Source organism: Coturnix japonica, chromosome 3 (genome assembly GCF_001577835.2).
Source record: "Coturnix japonica isolate 7356 chromosome 3, Coturnix japonica 2.1, whole genome shotgun sequence".
NCBI classification, from domain to species: domain Eukaryota; kingdom Metazoa; phylum Chordata; class Aves; order Galliformes; family Phasianidae; genus Coturnix; species Coturnix japonica.
The window spans coordinates 14,246,163-14,265,168 of NC_029518.1; the positions used below are offsets into that span (position 1 = coordinate 14,246,163).

Below are 19,006 nucleotides of genomic sequence, written 5' to 3' on the forward strand. Positions count from 1 at the left end.
GCTGGGGCTGGAAGCCACAGGCATGTGACCAGGAGCCCCAGCCATGCTTGGGCCCTACAGTAGTGATTGTGATTAGGGTTAAGCTAACCTTAAACACCTAAATAACTTTAAAAAGGCAAGCTCTAGTGAAAAATCAGAGCTGCAGCTGTCTGTGACTGTTAGGGGGTCATTACTGGGCTGTGACAAATAAACATGTACATGGTCAGTTTGGGAGTCAGTCAAAATCATGATGAGGTGCTGTGCACTGATGTGAATGTGACTGACAGCAACATCGGTTTCTATCACTAAAAGCAGTTAATAACAGCATTGTTTCTTCTTGCCTTCACCCCAGGCGTTGCACTAGCAGGGCTCTGGGCAACTTTGCCCTCTGTCCTTCCACCCAACATTTTCCAAACCATCCCTGCAGTTCCCACAGAGCCCAGCCTAAGTAGATGCTCCCAGAGACACTCCTTACATCTTCTTCAACCTCTTGGTTTTTTGAGCGCCTCTAGATCTTGCTTTAAATCGTCTTCTTGTTCCCTGGGTCCCTCCTGCAGCCGGGGGCATGTTGGAGCATGGTGCCATTTCTGGCTTTTGCAGAGTTGAGCTCAGGATCAGGACAGACAAAAAAAAAAGAGACAGGAAAGGAAGAGCTGGTCATGGCCTGAACACAGCAACTCCCAGACACAGGGAAAGCCCTGCTGAGGGCACAGCATCTGTAACGTCAGATTGGCACCGGGATAGGATGGAGTGTTTCCAGAGGAGATTACGTTTTCCAAGACCTTGAGCTGCCAGTTCAAAGAAGCCTACGCGTTTTCAAAGTTTTTTGAGTCTTAGAACTCGGTCTAATTTAAGCAAATTTTTATGGGATTGGCACATCCTAAGCACTGGGGAGATCTTTCTGCTAAGCTTCGTTCTCTGCAGTGAAGCATAAGGAGAGAATTAGTCAGTACGGTGTTTGGGAAAAAAGAATTTCATAGGCAAAGCAGCATATTTCTCCCCTGAGCTGAGCCTTCAGTGCAGGAAGCACGCAGTGAGATGGCTCTTTGTTACTCTCTCAGCAGTGGCCACCCCACATGGAAAGTTTCCATCTCAAAAGCTAAAGTTTGGCAAAGTTTCCATAGAAAGTCCCAGGCAGGTGTAACAGGCACTTCAGCGCGCTCTGCCTGAATCTCAAAGCCCTGAGGGTTTCAGTCACGCAGATGAGCAAGTGTAAGAGACGAGGATCAGATGGAGAAACAGCATTTGGGAACCGTTCCCCTTCTGATGTCTGAAGCAGGGAGTCACAGCGGGATGGAAACCAGCTCCTGGCCTCTGCTATTGGTGGGGGAATCATCACTTCCACCTCATGTCAGCAGTTTCCCAATGGAGCTGGGGCACGCAGTATGTGTGGCTTGGATGAGCCCTGCCTTTGCAAAAGGTCTTCTGGGCCTTAGCTGCAGGCTTTTGACTGTCACAAGAGCAATGCAGCACATCTGCCTCCATGGTGTTCTGCAGTAGGATTTTTCATTCAGCATTTTATACATCTGTCAACCGTCTGGGCATATAGATGGGGATTGGAGGTGCTGAGCTGGCCGCAGAGAGCAGCCTGTAGCCAGGCACTTCTTTGTACTGCCATTTTACAGTGTTCCTTATCACCTTCACCCAGGTGTGCACACACTCTGAAATGCAGGCTTCTCCCCCAGGAGAGGGGGACAGCCCATGGCAGGGCTTCCCGCAAGCAGTGACAAAGCACTCACATGCGCTTCCATGCTCGCCTTCCCCTCAGCCACCCAGTTCCTCTTGTTTTAGCTTTGTTTAAACAGTCTCCTTGGTAACGGGAAGGAAAAGCAGAATTCTTTCATCCTCCTCCTGCCTATCTCAGCACCAGGAGGAGGCATTAAAGGTCTCCCAATGAAATGCCCTTATTAGCAAACATTTGCTTCAGTGCTCCCACTGCAGATTTTAACCCCACTGATCACTGGGGTCTCCAGGAGATGTGATGTCCCTTTAAAAAGATTTTCTATACCTAGAGTTTCAACAGAGAGGGCTGTATTTCACAGTTTAATTTATTTGGCAGCAAATCAACGGCGTGTCAGTCAGCAAGTGGTAGCTCTTGAAATTGTCCACGTCATCCCTTTCTCAAGTCCAGGAAGGCCACGAGGGTCCTCTGGTCCTCTTGTGGCAGTTTCAGAAAGGTCTTTCTGAGGAGCTGAGCACCAATTGCTTTAGCAGCTACCAGAGGTCTGAAGATGTCTGATAAGGCTGGGAAGAAATGGCCATTGCACAGCACTAGGGTGAAACTCAAGGGTGGGCTTCCTGTCTTCAGAAATGAGCATCCCTGGTGTTTGAAGCCTGCAGCACAGCAGCATCTCGTCTGCTGATGCCCACAGGGTTTGTGATTTTTACAGCGGGGTCTGGTCCAGCACAGGTGAATGGCCCAAGGGAGGCTGGAGCATGTGGGCACCCTGCAGCCAGTCATTTAAATTGCTAAAACAGGAGCATTGCACCGGAACCTTCTTTGACAGACGATTACTTACAACTTCTCCTAATAAAAGTTCAATGTGACACTCACTGACAAGCTCAAGCTCATAAAAGATCAAAAGGCTCTTCTGTAGCTCAAAAGCCCGTTAGCATCTGCAGAGCCCCAGCAGGGGGAGGAGGTAGGACGTTTGCTTTGTGCTGGGCTGCAGATACGTATCACATCTGCATCAATGTGCACACGCAAATCAGGGCAGATGTTTTGCTCAGCAGCTTGTGTGTGTGCACACGCACGCGTGTTTTGCTAAGTTTGAACAGTTGTCAAGAGCAGCAGGCATGCTGGTGTGAGCAGCACAGCAGAACCACAGGCACATTCTCAGTATCAAAGCCACTTGCTCAATCAGCAATCAAAAGAAGATAAAAATAGTGATGGTGAGATGCTTTTTGGACTTCTTGTCAGAGCGTTTGGGTCACTACTCCAGAGGTCTGTGAGGAGTGCCTCCATCTCCCATCTTGAAACAAGGACGCTGACCTTTGGGGCTGGCACCAAACACCAGATGCATCCCTCCCACTGAAACCCATGCCAGGAACTTTGAAAGGTACTTCTTTTGGAGGGAGCATTACTGACTCTTATATACATCTCTCTGCAGTGGCAGCACTGGAGCTGCACGGCAGATGTGTTCTGGGCTTCCTTCAGCCTCGATTCCTGGTGCTGAAGCCTTGCTGCCTAGTTTTGCATGCTGCTCTCTGTTTTGTTTACTCAGCATAAAAGCAGCAAGGTCTGCTAAATAATTTATAAGGCTGCAGAGAAGTCCCCTCTGCTGGCTGTTGCTCATTGAAATTCATTTTGGGGAGTGCCAAAATCATTTTGATAAGAGTGATGTCTTCCCTTTGAGGAGCATAGTCATGGCAACTATGCCAGGCACACACAGAGAAGGGCAACGAGCATTTATTGGAAGAACGGAGCAATTATTGTTGTAAAGGGGAACCTGCCTGTAAAGAAGAGCTGTCTGTGTACTCAGGTGTGTGGAGAAACGAGAAGCAATTGAATGAGTTTCCAAGTGCTTTCTCTTGGGGAAAATCTGTATGAGAACAAGCAGGGGCGGGGGAAGAGGTAAAATACCAACTTCTGGCTCTGAACTCTGAAGGCTTCTTAGAAATGGCATTTGCAAGCATTGATATGCAGCAAGAGTATTGGGCTAGACTGAGCCCTGGACACTCAACCCTTTGCTTGCAGCACAAGCTGAATTTTTTGGAAATAATGAAAGTTTTTAGCTGGCATGGGCAAGGCAGTGCAGTGCCAGGGGATGAGTTATTTCTGCCTTGTCAGCTTTCCCAGGCGCCTTAAGCAATTGCTGTTGGGGGTGTTTTTGATCAAATTCACATTAAATGTATTTTTCCTCCTAGTCGTTGTCACTTGCATTGCACTGTCTATGATGCTGTCCTTGGAGATCCAGACACTGATGTAGATGGAATGTCTCTTGTTCAGTGTCCCCATGGACCTGCCTCAAGCAGGCACCCAATGAACTTTACGGAGTAGCTTATAGAATCATAGAATCATTAAGGTTCGAAAGATCACTAAGATTATCATATCCAACCACCAACCCATGACTGTGACTGCTCTAGACCATGTCCCTCAGTGCCATATCTGCTCTCTTCTTGAATATCTCCAGGGATGGTGATTCTACCACCTCCCTGGACAGCTTGTGCCAGGTGCTCACCAGCACTTGACGCACATAGCTAAGGGACTGTGAAGGAACAGCAAAACTCCAGGTTGTCCAGACCCGTGGGTTGATCCAACCTTCAGCTATCTGGGTATGGTGATACCTTTAGGTGGGACTGAGGGCTTGGGCCTTGTTTTGGGGCACCACAAGCATGCATCATGGCTTTTTGCAACATGTGACATTGGCAGATGAGTCAAGTGCAAGAGCTAGAGTGCAAAATTCACAGTCAGATCAGACCAAACATCAGAGATTCCCCCAGAAAAGCAGTGTTTCTGATCTGAAAATCCTGCCCAAAATAGCCTTCCTAAATAGAAATTAAAGCAGCATTCAGCGTAGCATGTGAAATCACTGATTCTGCTGCCCCTGCAAACCACCTCCCCTGTCTTGCCTCTCCACAAGGCTGTGGGGGAATGGGCTAGACAGGTAAGGCCTTGACAGGGCTCTTCTAGTAGCGATGTTCTGGAGCAGACCAACGTCGTGTGTTTGAGCTGTGTGTTGTCATTTAGACTTAATGCATCCTGAGGCCAGAGGAGCAGTTGTTTCACGCTGCCAGGGAGATGACAACACATCATCTGTGCTCTTAGAAGCACTGATTCAGCGAGCTTGATTTCTCGGAAAAAAAAAAAAAATAATAATTAAAAAAAAATAAAAATAAAAAAAGAAAAGAAAAAAAAAGAAGTGTGGGGCAGCAAAGAAAATAAGAGCAGCCAAATAAATTTTGGCTCCAGAAGTGAGGGAAAAATGATTGTTTCCCCACCCTTCACGAATTTCAGTGCCCGGGTTGGTATGCTCACTGTTTCTCAGACATTAGGCTGTGCAGCTCCATTCAGACCTGGGCTGCTGGACCTGCAAACTGAGCTGCCTCATCAAATCTGCTCACTTTATCCTTCCCAAAGCATGTGTCAGGCTTAGCTTCAGGCAGGTTTTCCTTTGCCCTCCACATCATGTTTGCAGCACGCTTCAGGCGCATTTTCATCAAGCGTGGACATTTTACATAAGCAAGAGCCATCTCTGAAAAGGGCCCTGCAAGGGTGACTCATGGGGCATCACACAAACTTGTATTCCATCAGCGTGGGGTCAGGGATGGCCATCACCACTGTCTCCCCTCATGCTCTCATTTCTATTTTACCTTCATATCCAGTCAGTTGTGCAGTTTATTCTCTGTGGTGGTCTGATTAGCCCAGTGGAAGGAAGTGTATGTCACAATGAGCACGCCAAAGCTCATATCTGATGGGAGTCAGACGTGTAGCAAGCTAGGAGCCCTGTCTGGTTCCCACAGCTCGGCCATGCAGTGTCCACCCCCAGAATCTGCAGTAGAGCTGTGGCATCATCAGTGCCCTGGGATGCTTTTTTCACCACTTGGGCAGGTTGTTGTCATTCCAGATTTGAGCAATTGCAGCCACAGACAAGAGCAAAGCTTGGACCACTTTCCTTCACACCCATTTAGCTGGGAGTTTGGATTTACTGTGCTGTGGTAACTACCAGGCCATCCTGCAGAGCAGTACCCTGCACCCTGCATACTCTCTGTCTCACTCTTGTCCTTAAACTATGATGTTGAGTTGCCAGGAGGCTCCAGGAGTCTTGTCCACCCTATTCCAGTGTGTTTCTGTAGGACTCCCACAAGTCTGTCCCTTGGGAGGTCAGGGCCATCATGCTGCTGGTACAGAGAGTTGCTGATCCTCCACATGCCCACTGCACATCTTATTTCTGAGCCTGCCCTAGAGGAGGTGAGGGGTTTTGCTCTGCCTTTCTGCTTGTGCTGGAGGAGATTGCAATGGCTCCCCCTGCCTTCCATTGGATTTGTAGTGGTTATGCATCTGAAGAAGAGGCTGAATCTGAGCTCTGTGAGTCTCAGAGTCCCCCAGAAGATGTTTTATGGCCCTTAGGCAGCCTGAACTGGTGGCTGAGAGCTGGCAGAGAAATGAGACTCCTCAGAGGGGACATCTCCTGTCTGTTGGCATGAAATGGAGCCAAGGTTGGGCTACACAATCTTTGTGTCTTTCCACAAAGAATCATAGCCTGCTACTGCTGCCCTCCCCATACAGGTGGGTAGTACAGGCCTCCACAGAGTGCAGCCCTATATGGAAGGGACAGAAACTCTAATGAAGCCTCCCCTCTGTCAGGGACCCCTGGTAACAGCTACAAACCACATGTGATAAGTTGTTCTGTACATTCTGGTTCTCAACTGCATCTTTTATCCCTTGGGAGCAGGTGTCTCTGTGCTGGCGGAGTGGACATTGCATGTGCCTCCCACATGTCCCCAGCCAGATGCGTGTCAACTGCAGCCAGGATAAGCACTTTCATCTTAGGGCCTCTGCACACAGAGCTGTCACCTCCTGCTATCAGGCACAATTTTGTTGTCAACCGGTGGAGGAAAAACCTCATCTCCTCCTTTTTACTTCCCAGCAACAAGACAACTATCCTCCTCGAGTAGCTGTCAGAACTGTGAGCAGTGAAGCTGCTAAGTGCACTAAACCTCTCTCCAACGTCTGGGTCTCAAAAGGTGTGTGCTGCAGAGGGAGGCACAGGAGCAGCCAGGGCTCTTTGCATCTCTCACAGCGTGGACAGGGCCTTGAACCCCTGCATTCTCCAGGCAGATGAGAGCTCATGGTGAAAACAGCAAGACAGATGGAGAACAGAGCCTAGAGAAGGTGGGGATGGGAAGAGAAAGATCTGCTTTGCTCTTGGTGGCTGTCTCCAGCCATGCATTGGGATCTGCTCCCCGCTACTAGTGGCTTAGGTGTAGTTCAGTTGGCCTTGGCCACTGGCTTTGGTTGTACTCAGCTCTGATGCTTATTTTTATGCCCTCGAGCAGCCCCCTGGGCCGTGCTTGCCCCTTTGCACCATGCCCATGTGAGCTGCACAAAGCAGGGAGTGTTTCCAACCATGTACCATCTCTAGCTTTAACTGTGACTAATTAAGTGACTGGCTGACAAGCAGATGTATGAGAAACCAACGGCTTTCTGCAGGAGTCTTAAGAACACAGGCTAGAATGGGCAGCCCCAGCAAGTGTGTTTTCAAAACATCATCTCCAGAGCAGGCATCCCTCGTGGTTATTCTCTTACTGACGTCACTGACCCACTGGGCTGGGAAGTGCTTAGTTATTGTGGGATTGGGACTTAGGACATTACAGCCCTCTGCCCTGGATGTTGTACTTATGAATTTGGCGTTGGAAGTCCTCCAGACTGTACATATAGCTCTCCTGGGTGATCGCTGGAAGTTGAATGGGTGACAAGCTGCATAAGAACATAATTGTCTCTGTTGATTCTGGAATAAGTGTCTGTCCCAGAAGCATAAGCATGCTACGTGCTTATCATCAAGCTAGCTGCTGACTGCTGTATCGTGGGTTGTGCTTAGAGATGTTTATTTTCATGTCCCACTGGGCACACCGTGTCTGGCTACATGAAGCACTTAGTTATTTCAGCTCTAGCTTACGTGTGGTCTGAGCACAGTGATGCTTTCTTAGCCACAAGATCTCTGATCTAGGTGCACAGCAGGGCAAAGGTGGGTGGGGGTGAAGGTCTCTAGTCCAGCCTCTAAGGAGAGGGCCAACATCCCAGCACAAGCTTTTGTTTAGGGGAGCTTCGCACATCTCCAAGGGCGGGGGGTAGTTGGCCTTGTCTTCTCACTTGAAGGAAGGAAAAAAAAGGAAAAAACAAAAGCGGTGTTAAAAAGGCATTGCTAGGGTTCTGTAAGAGAGCTAACAGATGTGTTGTGCTGTAATGAAAGCCATCTTTCTCCATGCTGAGCCTGAGCAGACAGCCAGACATGCGTGCTGGACCTGACACATCTCTGCTCCTGAACGTCTGGTCCTGTCAAGGAAGGCGAGTGCTCTGGGGGCCATCCCCCAGCACATCCTGCCTGCATCTCTCTGGAGCCTATTGCTGATGCTCTGCTGTGTTCGACACTTGTCTGAGTCATGAGAGGGGCTTGTGCCATTTCACATCACTGAATGATACCGTCTGGATTGGGAGTGGCAGGATTTTTGCAAGCACATGGAGGATTTGCCCAGTGACTGTGCAGATATTCAGGTTCAAAATTTATGTAAGTTCCAGGCAGGCTGCCGCCAGGCACTCCTGACCACGCAAGAGAGACAAGTCTGGCAGATAGTTGAGGTGGGAGTCCCAGCTCCTTTGCACCTGCGTTGCCGCCATAGTCTGACGTAGCCTTGGTCAAAAAAGTACTTGCATGGAAATATTCCTCTGCTGCCCTCCATCTGGCTCCTGCCAGCCTGTGCTAATTCATCGTGCACGGACCCATCCCTGTTCATATGCAAGGTTGAAGAGTACTTACCCTTCTGGGGCATTGCCAACCAAGAGGTTGGTACTATAGCTTTACATGAGCTACAGTGACCAGGGGTGGCTGTGTTGAAAGAGTTTGACTGAAACAGCATGATTTGAAAAGAAAGCTGTTATCCTGGTGGAGAGCACAGGGCTTGGAGCAAGGCTGGGGATGTCGGGTCTGTGAAGACATAATCTTTCTGGGAGAGAAGAGCTGGAGCCGCAGTTCTGCAAGGTTTGTTTCATTCTTTGATTCCTGGTACATGGAAATGAGCTGAAAATCATTCCCTCAGAGATTGCCTTGGCTACAGACTCAGGGACAAGCAATTTTTGGTACAGAAATGCAGATGCTTGACTGGTTTCTCCTTGGCAACATTCTGTCCAACTTTTTGTTGGTGAGAGCACCGAGGGGGGATGCCGGGCCCAGATGGCTTCCATGGGTTTTGGCAGTGCTAAGAGGAGGCACCAAGCACATTTCCCTGATGTTTTATCCAACTTCCATGGACACAGTGTCTGTGCACTGAATGTCCGTGATGTATCATGGTACCAGCTCCCCTGCAATAACCACGAATGGCTGGGCTGATGCAAGTGCTTTCTTTTATCGGCAGAGAATGCATGGCTGGTCAGATTGATCCTCCCATACACTCAATTGGAACATAACACTGGGTAAAGCAAAAACTCCTCTCCTACTGAGGACCCAGAACTTCAGCTGGGGCACAATGGAGAGGGTTTCAGGGTGCTCTGCAGGATCCAGGAGGCAAAATGCAGTGCGGGGAAGATGAGCCATGCTCTAAGAATAATCTGTGTTATTTCCACATAGCTGTTTCTCAAGCAGATGTGGTCTTGAACATCATCAGAAGGAAAGTCTTTTCTCTGGGATTGCAGTATCATCCCAGGGACAAATTTGCCTCAGCAGATTTTTTGCTGATTGGAAATGCATCCAGTGAGCAGACTTGCTGTTTGTTCTTCCTAGCCTTGTGCAGCAAAAAGGAGCGGTGCACGTGTCCACCCGACACAGCACTTGCTCACACACTGGAAATACCAGACAGAAAACTTCATTGCAGCAGCACCTACTGGCAGTGGCAGTTTCAGCCCAGAGGCTCCATATTCAGGTCCTGTTGGTGCTGGGTCTGAGCATCTGGAGCAGCTTTATTTTTCCAGGTTTCTTCTTGTGAAAAGAGAATTATTTTGCAGAGCTCAGAAATACCGCATGTGGGAAGGCAGAGCACACCCATAGGAAGCTTACATCTTGATAGCTCTGCTGCCCTCAGCATTGCTGAAGACAGCTTTTTTAATTAACTTTCCTGAGAAGGGCTTTGTTTCATATGTTGGAGGGAAGATGCAGAATGCATTTTAATAGGAGTTGCCAGGAGAATTACTGATTTGGCGAGTAATGTTTCTGAAATAGTGCCATTCTGTTAATTCTGTCAGGTCCTCTGATAGCTTGGCTGAGAGCATTAAGTTTTTAATATGCAATAATTTCCCCTAACTCATCAATGCATAGCAAGATCAGCTGCATGCTCGGTAACTATTCTTTTACGTACAAAACCATTGCAGCGATAATTACAAACAGAACAAATTATTACGGATATTCATTCTGAGATACCATTACCCCATACTGTGCTGCACTGTTACACTTTTCACAGCCATTGCTTGCTCTTGAGTAAATGGTTTCATTATAAGCATGAAGGGCAAACTTAATACACTTCTGACTCACAGCGAACAGCACAAGAAATCATCCTGGCTGTTCCTCCCAGTGCTTGGCAGTGTTTGCTCTGAAAGAGAGTAAAACGTCACCTCTGTTGCCAAATACCTGTCAGCCAGGCGGAGGGGCTCTGCCTAGGAGGATGCAGCGGATGGGACCGCTGCATCCCCTTTGAACTTGTCCACCAAAGCCCACAGAGCCCAAATGGAAGAGCCGATGGTCCTGCTGTGGATTTGCCATGCTGGGGCTGGTTAAGCGGGAGCAAGCCATCAAGGGGATGCTTTGCACCTAGAGTTTTTGGAGGCACCCTGACCCCATGGACCTCCCTGCTCGTCCTCTTGGCCTCTCAGCCCCTGCCTTTTGCTTTCGGCTGCGCTGCCCCTCCGGCTGTGCTACCAAACCCACTGTTTTCTCTCCGCAGCTGCCTTCTCCTGGCCTTTCCACCCTCCTCCTCTCCCTGTCTCCCTCCTCCCTCTTCCCCCCTTACTCTTGAATCTCTATTTCTTCTTCTCTGTTCCAGCAAAACGATATCAATCAAGGTGATAGATGATGAGGAGTATGAAAAAAACAAGACCTTCTACCTAGAGATCGGGGAGCCCCGGCTGGTGGAGATGAGTGAGAAGAAAGGTGGGGGACGTGCTCCGGGGCTGAGCCCAGCCTGTGTGTCCCTGTCTGGCTCACTCATACCTAGCACCTGCAACACCGAGCTCACATCCGCAGCGCCTGCGGAAAAGGGCAGGAGCGGTGCCCCCAGAAACTCACAGGGATGCTCCTGCCCTTCCCCGCCTGCCCCATTGGGATGTGCAGCCGCTTCCCTCCCTCCCCAACCATCTCAGCACCACGGCGGACGTGAACTGCATGCGCGTGCGACGCCAATCATGTGTTTGCCTTTGTCTTGTGTTCCCACAGGAAATTCATTACCCTTAGAATACTTGACCGTGAGGAGTATGAGAAAGAGTGCAGTTTCTTCCTTGTGCTTGGGGACCCGGTGTGGCTACGACGAGGAGTGAAAGGTGTGAGAGTAACACCAGACCAGCTCTCGAGACGCTGCCGTCCGCTTTTCTCTGTGTCTCCCTACTCTCACACTCCTTTCTCCTCGCACTCTGGCTCCCGGCCGTTTTGCCCTCCTTCCTTTGAAGCTTGGCCCCTGCAGCTTTTTACTCTGTTTTCTTTTCTCTTTTGTTTTGGGGGGACTCTGTCTTGCTGGCGAGGGCTCCCCCCAATGTCCAGGCAGGGGACCATGAGCATCGCCAGCCCCCATGGGCATTTTGAGTGTATCGCCCCGCCACCCCACAGCTGCAGCTTCATTCAATTCAGTAGAAAATCCAGCCTCCAGAAGCAAGCAACACTGCATCATTTTTATCAGAAGATAAAGTAGCCTCCTCTTGAAGTAAAATGCATGGCCAGAGCAGTCATTTCAGTCTTTTTTAAGCTGGCACTGGGGTCTGAAAATAGCTCAGAATCACAGCACAAGCAGGTAACGCCGTAAGATGCAATCAATCCAGGAGAAATCAGGTTACACTCAAATAAAGTTTCATGGCTCTGCACTGGATAATAGCTCCTCATAGGAATAATAAAAACAATTTCCTCTTTCATTACATAAAATAAAAACATTTCTCAACCAACTACAAACCTTCCCAAAAAGACATGGCTCGCTTCATTTTCTAAGCTTTCTTTTTTTCTTCTTTCTTCTTTTTTTTTTTTTTCCTCCCAAGAAATTAACTAAAAATTAATGTCAAGGCTAATCCTCCGCGCTATTGGTTGCCAAGCAAGAAGCAATTTTAGAGCTACTTAAGATAATTAGTTGCCCTACAACAGTCCCTTACGAAAGCCTTTGTAACAAATTGGCAGGAATGGTTGGCCTGCCTGTCTGGTTTCTGGGACAGAAGCTCTCCCTGCAGCAGCCATGGGGCTGGCACATACTACTCTTCAGGACTGTGCGGGTCCCCAGCAGTCCCCATGCTGAGCAGGGAGGTGCCACACCATTTCAGCCTAATATCTGGCAGTGATGCTGCATTCCCCTTCCAAACAGGTGCCATGCAGGTCATCTGTGCCATCCTCTCTGTCAGGTTTCCAGCTGGTTTCTGTGGCTAGCTGCATTATGTGAACTGCTAGGAGGAGCCAGGCTACAAAAAAAAAAATCAGTTTCTCACCCTCCTGGTCACAAATTGAGGGTAGCTGAGAGACGATCAGTTTTGCAAACTAGCTAGCTGAAAGGCAAGTCAGGATTTAAAGGGATGCTCTTTGCTGCTTTGGCCATGCTGTGCTGGGTTTTTTTCTTCAGCCAGATTTTGTGCTTGGTTTTACAAGACGGGGTGAGCAGTGCTCACAGCCTGCAGATGGGAGCACTCCTGAAACGTCACCACTGGGCCGTGTAGCCACACTGCGGTCTGTGCCTTGGGAGCCAGAGACCCACCATGCACCAAGGGAGAGCTTTTTTCTTTCGTTTCAAAAAGCTCAAATGCTGAGTAAGCAGATCCCTGAGCCAAACTTTGCCCCAGACTTTTCTCTCATTCCGTATGTCAGAAGCACAACTGCCAGCAGTAGTTCTTGCTCCCCTTCAAGCAGCTGGAGGAGGTCAAAGCCATTACCCACTGCACACAGGACACGTTGTGTCCTCTTCCAAGGCAAGGCTGCCCCCGAGACCAATGGAAGATCTTGCACATACGATTCAAAGGGGAAAAATGAATTTTGGGAGCGTGCCTTTTATCTCATGTCCACCCCATGTCTGCAGTCATCTTTATTTTTAATCCACAGTCCCATGAAACGTTTCCGTTACGTTATTTTTAGTGCATCTCTCTCAACACTAATGGTATCCTGCAGTTTTACAGATCTGAAAGCTTTGCCCTGGGATCTGGAGTTTTTCTGTGAATATTCCTTTTGATTTCATTATTCATTTACTTTTCTTCTTCTGTGTTTGTCTCTGTCTGTCTCCTTCACAGCGCTGTTGTTGAATGAGCTTGGTAAGCGCGCATTCCTTTTTCTTTTCCATTTTTCCAGTTTGTCTGCATATTTTCGGAAGACGATTGATTTTGTTTGACATTTTTCCTTGCTCACAACATTCTTTTCTAGGGCGGTCAGCACTATTTAAATAAGCTCAGGTATCTGATGCCCCATCAGCCCTCGGAATAGAGCCCAAAAATCATTATTGTTAATGAGCGGTAACCCATCACTGCAAAGAGCCGTGGGAGTGGAGTAGTAACAGCCATAGCAAACCTGCCAACAACCCCAGATCACCAAGCTGCACCATGCAGATTAGCCCATAGCCTCCTACACTGATATGGCAAAAATTAAGAGGGCTGGTGACTTAGGGACAGCAGAATTGGACAACACATCTGGAAGAGGTGATGCCTCTTGTTTGGAAAGCGGGGAGGGAAGTGAAGCACCCCAAGGCCCCTAGCAGGCTACTTTATATGTCTGGGAATGACAAATGCATTTGGGCAAGGTGTCCCCATGTCATCCCCAGTCTAGAAGTAAGGGGTCAGCCCGCATCCCCACACGGGGCAGGGAAGGACCTCCATGTCACTGTAGGCTGCAGAGGGATGCTGTGAGGATGCTAACCCTCTCTTTCTCTCTTTCTCTTTGTCTCTTTCTCTCTTTGGTTTTGTCTAGGTGGCTTCACCATCACAGGTATGGATTTCTGCTTTCCCCCTGTCCCTCCCCCTCCCCCTCTTAATGGCTGTATGCTCATCCTGCTCTTTCCTTTTGGTTTCCTCTTTGCTTTTGTTCCACCCTGGAGGGAAACTCTGGAAGGGTAAGCAGGTGGTGAGGCCACCCTCGCTCACACCGTGTCCCCTCATAGCACACCCAGCCTGCTATGCATGCAGCCCTTGCCAGGACATGATGGCTGGGAAGAGGCCCAGCAGGCTGCAGAGCAGCCCCTCAGGAGCACTGTCAGTGATCCCTGAGGCTATAGCAAGGTTCTGGCCATGAGCAGCTCTCTACAGGCAGTGGGGCAGCCGGGTGGGAGCCACGCTAACTCCGTGTGCAGTAGGACATAGTTTACTAACAGCACAATATGGGTGTGCATGGGGCATGCAGTGCCTCCGACTGATCTCCTGTTGATCGCTCCAATAGGCAAACCTGTCTTCAGGAAGGTACAGGCTAGAGAACGTCCTCTTCCTTGCACCGTGGTCACCATCCGAGGTACCCAGGGGTCTAACACAGACTGACTGGTGTGTTTGTTTACTGATCCAGGCAGATTAACCCATTTCTTCAGCAAACCCGGCCCTCCTTGGGCCTTGATGGCCTTCTGATCGTCCCCAGGGTGGGCTGGCAAAGAGCAACATGGGGGCCTGCACCAGGACAGTGACAAAACATCCCCTGCCTTGAGGTTGCAAAGGCATCAGCAAAGGTGCAGAGCAGCTCCATGGCTCTTTCAGTCCTGCCACTGCCAGCACTCTCAGATATGAGACCAGTCCATGCCCTTGGGGATGGCTCCTCGCCCAGTGCAAGCCCAACTCTTCCCTCCAACTCCATGCTCTGCAACTGCCAGGCTGCTCTCCCTCAAGGTCAAGCCCTGCTCAGGAGGGTCTCGTGTCCATCTCAGGCCTGGGGCTGCAGGTGGTTTTGTCTGGTTGCAATGAGGTGATGGAAATGTTCTAACCACAGACCTGGAGGGCTGGAAATCATAGCGGCTTTAGTGGCGATCTGTTCCCCCCAGCAACCCTGCAGGAGAGGCAGCAGTCAATTCCTCCACCCTAAGGGTGAATTCAACCCTTCCTGAGGTTAGACAAATTGCAAACCAGTTTTGCTAGCATTTCTCAGCAAAGCTGCCTTGTCTATCGCTCTGTGACCTCCTTCTTCTTGCCTGCTCTGTCGCTCGTGCTCTCCCCAAAGGCTTCCCAACCACCAGCTGATGGGAAGCCAGCTCCAGGGAGCGGCCGGCCGGGCCTGGCTCACAGGTGGGCTCTTTGCTTTACAGAGGAGAATGAGGAGAAGCAGCCACTGACCAGCAAGGAGGAGGAAGAGCGTCGAATCGCAGAGATGGGGCGCCCCGTCCTGGGGGAGCATACCAAGCTTGAAGTCATCATTGAGGAATCCTATGAGTTCAAGGTATTGTTTGTATTTCATTCCCCCATCCTTCATCTCCTCTGGCTTTTGGGTTTGCTCAGTGTTGGCAAACACATGCTAATGGCATCACAGCAAAGCAGGGCGGCTCCTGACATCACAAGGGCTCAGACAGCAGTCTGTGATCACTGTTATGCAAACAGGCTTTTTTCAAGTATAACCTTGCCTTATCACAGCCATGATTTACACTCTATTTAAATACAGTCTTGAGTGGTCCCTGGTCATGGAACCCTCGTAGAGTGGTCCCCCATGGCGAAGGGGCTCCCATGGCAAAGGGCTGATGCCTTAAATGCAAGCAGTCATTGTGGCTCTGTGATGAAGCCTTCCCAGGAGCATCTCCTGCCTTCCCCAGCAGCACTGAACTTCTGCTCCTAAACAGCACACTCAAGTCCCAGTTATTTACAGTTCTTTAAAGAAGCCCAGTAAAAAATCCTGCCAAAGTGTTGTGAACAACATCAGCTGCGGCACCTCACTGCTATTTGCTGTTAAACCTCCACCGAGACCACTCAAACTCCCACTGTGAGCAGGTTCAAAAGGCCTTTATGAGTGGCAACAAGAAGAATTGCTGATACTTACATTTGCTTTCACTGCAGGGGCACTTGACCTGAACTTAGCATCTGCTAAGCTTTATCCATAAACATACAGCCGTAAGCACCTGCACTGGTGGGTTTTAGTCCAGCATCACCAGCCTGATGACCCTAATACTCTCTTCTGCATCTCCATCTGCAGAACACTGTGGACAAACTCATTAAGAAGACAAACCTGGCCTTGGTGGTTGGGACACACTCCTGGAGAGAGCAGTTTATTGAGGCTATTACCGTCAGTGCGGGTGAGTTTGGTCTGCAGCTCCTGGTGAATTAGTCAGCCTCTCTCATGTCTCACCCTCCTGTAGTAGTAATATGGATCACAGTGGAGCAAGAGGAGGCAAAACAGGTGGCAGTTACTTACAGTGTCTGCATAAGTAAGGCAGCCGCTTAAACCCTTTGGTGAAATCACCTTGTCTGGCACATGGGAAATCTACTGCAGTAAGTGTATTTGTAGTGCACAGCAGAGAAACACCCTGGCTACTACCACGTGACAGAAGGGAAAAGTGATTTCAGTGACAGAGCTTTGGGGTGCAAACACTGTGTTTCAGTAGAGTAGCACAGATGGTGCTGGTAGGAAGTGGCACTGATCCCTGTCCCTGGTGATCCCTGCAGTGGGGGCTGTGCAAGAGCCAGGGTAACAGGCCTTGAAGACAGCCTGCATCCCCCTCTGATGTCCAGAAATTTGCCCTTGACCCCCTGCATCCAGGACAGCAATGCCCCTGCTCCTCCAGCCAGCTGTGTTTATGGCTCTGCAGCCCAGTAACTCTTCCAGTTCTGTGGAAGGTCGTTGTTGTTTCAACTGGAGACATTATAACTCCCTGGCTGGATGTTACAGTCCAGCCTGGGTTCTGTGCCTGCAAGCATTAAGGCAAAATCAACCAGTTTAGATTAAATCACAGCAGAAGGCAGTCTGAGCCCACCTGGATAATTTGGCTTTGAAAAGGATGGGGGAATGCTCACATTTCCTACCTCAAGCTCTACTATACAGGGCAAGCTCTGCCCAGCACAGATTAATTAAAAGTGATGGCTGTACCATTTACCCTTTGCATCTGAAAATGAGGACAGGACATTGTGCAGCAGCTATCCCCTCAAATTGCCATCCCTCTTTTTGTAGCATAGTTATTCTTAGAGCCTCCAGCCAAGAGCCTCCTATTATTTCAGATACAGAATGAACATATCATGCAAGACAATCCTCGCTGCAGGTTTCATAGCTAATATGGTTAAAATAATCTATGCCAGAATCAATTATTTAATTGCATCCCATATTAAAGCAAAGATAATCACTGGTACTCAGATCTCATCTCTGTGATGCATGTAAAGGCTGCAGTTCTGTGAAAGCCCTGCCACTATCGTGCCTTGAATAAACAGCTACCATCAGTGCTAACAGAACGATTAATAGACATTTAATAAGTGTGGCATAATTTAGTGGAAATGACCCATCCCTTCCATCTGGGAGAGAGAAGTTTGTCCCTACATTTTTGCTAGGATTTTGCTCCTCAAGCAAAAACATCCTGGAACAGGTGAGCTTGTTCCTGACCATGTCACTGCCCAGCCACGCTCTGCATTTCGATTCACCTCAGCAGGTGAAAGCCAGCAATTCAAAAGAGAGCCATTATTCCTGCTTAACAAAATGACAGACAGATGTGGATGAGCATTATGACAGTAGCTCTCATGTTCATTTTTCAGTCTGTTTTATCGTCTCCCTACAGATCTCGATCCACAGTAGTCTCGCTGCCAAGTAGCTTGGGAAAAGGATTAAAATACCTGCTGCAAAATTACAGTGTCAGCACAGCACAGTGTATCCTGCCAGTAGCAGCTTTTGTGCAACAAGCAAGAAAAAAGGCAGGCATAAGCTTCCCAGGCTGAGAAAATGTTCCTTATTCCACCACAGTGCACAATAATAGGTTATTTATTTATATTAGCCAAAATAATAACACCATGCTCCTGATTAGCTACTGCTTCCGCCATGGTGAGCGCAGTGCTTTGAAGCCAACCAACACATGATCTTCCAACAAGTTATTCTAGAGAAACCAAGTTATTATAGAGAATCCAAGTTTACACACTGGTTCTGAACAGCAGAAGTGCTTTGAAGCCAAACGATATGTGTGCAGTGTTGCCCCCCAGCAGGGTGCTGAGTAGGACTTTTCCCAGACTGGCCATTGCCTTATTTAGCTTTCCCCAGTAGCTCCTTTGTCATGGTATGTAGAGTTAATTGACACCTACAGATAAATCTTCCCCCAGCATGGGTGAATCTAACCAGGTGTTTCTTCCAGGGGAAGATGATGATGACGATGAATGTGGGGAGGAGAAGCTGCCCTCCTGCTTTGACTACGTGATGCACTTTCTGACCGTCTTCTGGAAGGTGCTGTTTGCCTGCGTGCCCCCCACCGAGTACTGCAATGGCTGGGCCTGCTTCGTTGTCTCCATCCTCATCATTGGCATCCTCACAGCATTCATTGGTGACCTGGCATCCCACTTTGGCTGCACCATTGGCTTGAAGGACTCCGTCACTGCAGTCGTGTTTGTGGCGCTGGGGACATCAGTGCCAGGTAAGGACAATGGCAGAGTTTGTTGGAAAGATCCATCTCTGCCCAGTCTGGTCTGGGGATTGGGTTGCGAAAGCCAGTGAGGTCCTCAGCTGTGTTCTGCAGGACCCAGTGAGGGGCAATTGGATGTGTATGTGGGAGTTGTTTTTCAGTCTTGGATGAGACAGGAGGATCTTGCGAAGACAGGGCTCTAACTCACCCTGACCATCTCCTGCTTCAGTCTCACCAGTCCCAGACTTACAGTGATCAACACTCGGGTGCTCAGAGGTCTTAAAACTGACTTAGCCCCAAAGGGAATCAAAAGAACCAAAAAGGAGAGAAGATTTGGGCAAGGAAAGGAAAGAAGCATTTTATAGTCTTCTGGCACTAGTGTTGGGTGTGAGTTTTGCAGGGCTGTCTCATAGCCTCAACATACTAAATCTCCCCTTCTGTTTTTGTTGACAAAAGTTGGCATTTTGGGAAACGAGAAAGCGAGAAATTCTTTTTAGGGTATATTTGGCTTCTTGTTTGAACTAGCAGATGCTCACAGATGGCGCGGTGCTAGCTGGGCTCCTGAGTTTGCATGTAGAACCAGCACTTCCCTATGGCACATCATGCTGGTCAGCTGGGCATTAAATCTGTAGTGTGAGAGGCCAGTCAAACTTATTACACATCT

General features: G+C 49.0%; 1 protein-coding gene across 14 annotated transcripts in view; it reads left to right on the plus strand.

The window, feature by feature from the left end:
• The window catches only part of SLC8A1 (solute carrier family 8 member A1), a 97,319-nt gene that overhangs the window by 70,839 nt on the left and 7,474 nt on the right, over nt 1–19,006 (plus strand). For 3 of the 14 annotated variants that reach the window (XM_015857026.2, XM_032443663.1, XM_015857023.2), the window contains 8 exons: nt 10,669–10,775; nt 13,091–13,111; nt 13,761–13,778; nt 13,888–13,902; nt 14,226–14,294; nt 15,073–15,203; nt 15,948–16,047; nt 18,079–18,354. In XM_015857026.2, coding sequence (XP_015712512.1) covers nt 10,669–10,775; nt 13,091–13,111; nt 13,761–13,778; nt 13,888–13,902; nt 14,226–14,294; nt 15,073–15,203; nt 15,948–16,047; nt 18,079–18,354 — 737 coding nt within the window. Of the gene's footprint in view, nt 1–10,668; nt 10,776–11,057; nt 11,162–13,090; nt 13,112–13,760; nt 13,779–13,887; nt 13,903–14,225; nt 14,295–15,072; nt 15,204–15,947; nt 16,048–18,078; nt 18,355–19,006 lie in introns of all 14 variants that reach the window. The other 11 variants (XM_032443664.1, XM_032443666.1, XM_032443667.1 and 8 more) reach the window with 11 other exon arrangements.